The sequence below is a fragment of the Chrysochloris asiatica genome, unplaced genomic scaffold (genome assembly GCF_000296735.1).
Source record: "Chrysochloris asiatica unplaced genomic scaffold, ChrAsi1.0 scaffold00007, whole genome shotgun sequence".
NCBI classification, from domain to species: Eukaryota; Metazoa; Chordata; class Mammalia; order Afrosoricida; family Chrysochloridae; genus Chrysochloris; species Chrysochloris asiatica.
The window spans coordinates 30,267,935-30,271,729 of NW_006408525.1; the positions used below are offsets into that span (position 1 = coordinate 30,267,935).

At 56.6% G+C, this 3,795-nt stretch overlaps 1 protein-coding gene across 1 annotated transcript; it reads left to right on the top strand.

Annotated features, from left to right (window-relative positions):
• Nucleotides 1-1,786: 1,786 nt before the first annotated feature.
• On the top strand, nucleotides 1,787-3,747 carry FZD2 (frizzled class receptor 2). The gene has a single exon (XM_006832742.1). It carries the CDS (start codon nucleotides 1,905-1,907, stop codon nucleotides 3,600-3,602), a length of 1,698 nt encoding a protein of 565 aa, XP_006832806.1. The 5' UTR covers nucleotides 1,787-1,904; the 3' UTR covers nucleotides 3,603-3,747.
• The last annotated feature ends 48 nt before the right edge of the window (nucleotides 3,748-3,795 follow it).

The following is a 3,795-nucleotide window of genomic DNA, read 5'->3' on the forward strand; positions in this document are numbered from 1 at the left end:
TTCTTCTTTCTTTAAAATCAATCCTTTTCTAGATTAGAGCAGGAAACAGCTCTCCAGGCCAGGAGGATTTGGCCCATACTGTGAGGCAAAAGGGCTTTCTAAACTCAATTTTCTTTCTTCTTTTTAAGTCTCCTACTTTTCCTTTGCAGAGACAATAGAAATAATTGATCCATCATCCAGTTACTAGACCCAGGAGATTTACATACAAATTCCCCCTTTCCTTCCAGAGCCACCACCCGCTTCAAATTTAAAATCTGAGAGAATGGAGAGGAGAAATAAGAAAACCTATCTAAACTAAACTATCCTGTTGATCACCCCAAACAGGTGAGAGATGGGGATTAGGGAATAATCCACTACACCCGTGGGTGCCTCAGCCATACACACCACCCTTCTTTGGTGTGACATCGCTTAAGGTTTGGGTTAAACTCCTTTCTCTCCTAAAAGATATCAAGAAGCTTTGGGGGGCGGAGAAGAGGTGGGAAGGGATAAGGAAAATTTCCCAAAATGTTCGTAAGGCCAATTATTCATCAGGGGCCGAAAACAGTTGTCTCTTCACTCAGTACTGCTGGTCACACCCTTTCTACCCCCCACACCCCCATTAACCTTCGATTAAGACCTCCAAGTTAAGACAGTTAACTTTACTTTGCATAATTAGGATTTGCTTCGGAAGAAGGTGGAGAGAGAAGGCGTAGCTCAGGGCGATTCTCCTTTACCTCATTCTCCCCACCCCCAACCCCTTCCACAACCCTCGAGCTCCCGGCCCCTGAGTTCCCGAGTTTTCTCACTTTGAGGTGCCACCGAACACAAAGAGCCATAATGGGCTCCTTTGTGCTCGCTACGGGGTAATTACGTCCCGGAGTCCAGGCCCCTTTAAGAGCCTCTTAAAGAGACAGACTCATTTTTCAGAGGGTTATTTAAGGGTGTGTGTAAGGGAAGGGGGGAGGGGCAAAACGCACTCCTGGGAGTCTACTTATAGCGTGAAATGAAACTTATGCCTCGATTCCTTGAGAAAGAGGTGAGAGAGAATAGTTTATAAACTTTTTTTCATCCTTTAGCCCACAAAGGTTAAAACCCAGGAGGGTTTAAATAAAACATTTTTTCATTTAATCGTACTGGATTGATGGAGTTCCAGGACCGCGAGAGGTACAAAAAACGTAAAGAGCTCCTCCCTAGGAGAGCGTCTTCCAGAAAAGGAGTAATCGAGGGTTGAGTAGCTTGGGTTTACCAGTTTTAGAGATTGTGTCTCGCGATCTCGCCGCGGCGACTCCAGAGAAATCCCGGACTGGGCCAACAGCCCTTAAAGTAATAATAGCTTGTCTCTTTAAAAAGCAAAAGGCGGCGGGGGGGAAAGTTTTGTTGGCATCTGGTTTCAGGTCTCATTATGTTGCGGTCGACCAATCCAGCCCTCGGGGCTGGTTCCCGGATTTGAATCTGATTGGCCGAGAGTACATTTTGGGGACGGGGCTTTGAGCTCGACGGGGCGGTCTCCAAGATCCCTTTTTTGGGGGGCTGAGGAGAGGGCGGGGCCGCTGGCGGGGGCCCCCTTGAAACCGACTAATTGGGATCCGAGAGGGCGAGGTGAGGGCTGGAGGAGGCACAAAGAAATCGCTGGGCGGAGGAGGGAGGGGAGAGGGGGAGCAGAGAGGCGAGAGAACGAGGCAGAGAAGAGAGGGCACCGGCGCGCTGCGACTCCGACGGCTCAGTCGGACCAAGGCGAGCTAGCTGGCAGGCGCGCCCCCCCCTCCCCCGCCCGACCTCCCCAGATCTGCGGCTGCTAGCGAAGTTTGCAAAGAGGAACGGAAGGCAGCGGCTGCGGCGAGGTTGCGGCTGGGAAGGCGCGCGGTCTCCGGGCCGGGGGCGGGGGCGGGGGACGCCCGGGAGTCGGGTGGGGGGCGGCGGCCAGCATGCGGCCCCGCAGTGCCCTGCCCCGCCTGCTGCTGCCGTTGCTTCTGCTGCCCGCTGCCGGGCCGGCCCAGTTCCACGGTGAGAAGGGCATCTCCATCCCGGATCACGGCTTCTGCCAGCCCATCTCCATCCCGTTGTGCACGGACATCGCCTACAACCAGACCATCATGCCCAACCTTCTGGGCCACACGAACCAGGAGGACGCGGGCCTAGAGGTGCACCAGTTTTACCCGCTGGTGAAAGTGCAATGTTCGCCTGAATTGCGTTTCTTTCTGTGCTCCATGTACGCGCCTGTGTGCACGGTGCTAGAGCAGGCCATCCCGCCGTGCCGCTCCATCTGCGAGCGCGCGCGTCAGGGCTGCGAGGCGCTCATGAACAAGTTTGGCTTTCAGTGGCCGGAACGCCTGCGCTGCGAGCACTTCCCGCGCCATGGCGCGGAGCAGATTTGCGTGGGCCAAAACCACTCCGAGGACGGCGCTCCAGCGTTTCTTACTACCGCGCCGCCGCCAGGCCTGCAGCCGGGCGCTGGGGGCACTCCTGGTGGCCCTGGAGGCGGCGGCGCGCCCCCTCGCTACGCCACACTGGAGCACCCGTTCCACTGCCCGCGTGTCCTCAAAGTGCCGACCTATCTCAGCTACAAGTTCTTGGGAGAGCGCGACTGTGCGGCGCCCTGTGAGCCGGCTCGTCCAGACGGCTCCATGTTCTTCTCGCAAGAGGAGACTCGTTTTGCCCGCCTCTGGATCCTCACCTGGTCTGTTCTGTGCTGCGCCTCCACCTTCTTCACCGTCACCACGTACCTGGTGGACATGCAGCGCTTCCGTTACCCTGAGCGGCCCATCATCTTCCTATCCGGCTGCTACACCATGGTGTCGGTGGCCTACATCGCGGGCTTCGTACTGCAGGAGCGAGTGGTGTGCAACGAGCGATTCTCGGAGGACGGCTACCGCACGGTGGTGCAGGGCACCAAGAAGGAGGGCTGCACCATTCTTTTCATGATGCTTTACTTCTTTAGCATGGCCAGCTCCATCTGGTGGGTCATCCTGTCGCTCACCTGGTTCCTGGCGGCTGGCATGAAGTGGGGCCACGAAGCCATTGAGGCCAACTCGCAGTACTTCCACCTGGCCGCATGGGCTGTGCCCGCTGTCAAGACCATCACCATCCTGGCCATGGGCCAGATCGACGGCGACCTGCTGAGCGGCGTGTGCTTCGTGGGCCTTAACAGCCTGGACCCACTGCGCGGCTTCGTGCTGGCGCCGCTCTTCGTGTACTTGTTCATTGGCACGTCCTTCCTCCTGGCCGGCTTCGTGTCGCTCTTCCGCATCCGCACCATCATGAAGCACGACGGCACCAAGACGGAGAAGCTGGAGCGGCTCATGGTGCGCATTGGCGTCTTCTCGGTGCTCTACACGGTGCCGGCTACCATAGTGATCGCCTGCTATTTCTACGAGCAAGCCTTCCGCGAGCACTGGGAGCGTTCCTGGGTAAGCCAGCACTGCAAGAGCCTGGCCATCCCGTGCCCCGCGCACTACACGCCGCGCATGTCGCCCGATTTCACCGTCTACATGATCAAATACCTCATGACGCTCATCGTGGGCATCACATCAGGCTTTTGGATCTGGTCCGGCAAGACGCTGCACTCGTGGAGGAAGTTCTATACCCGCCTCACCAACAGCCGGCATGGAGAGACCACGGTGTGAGGGGGCGCCCCCCACCCCCACCCACGCCCTGGCGGGCACCGCGCCTTCCTCTGCCCAGCGGGTTCCTATAGACTCCTTATTTTATTTTTCTAAATAAAGAACAATCGAAACCATCTTTTTTAGGTCGTTTTTAAAGAGAACTCTGCCCAACCATCCCCCTCCAGGTTTGTAATTAAAACTGTAAATAGTCTTT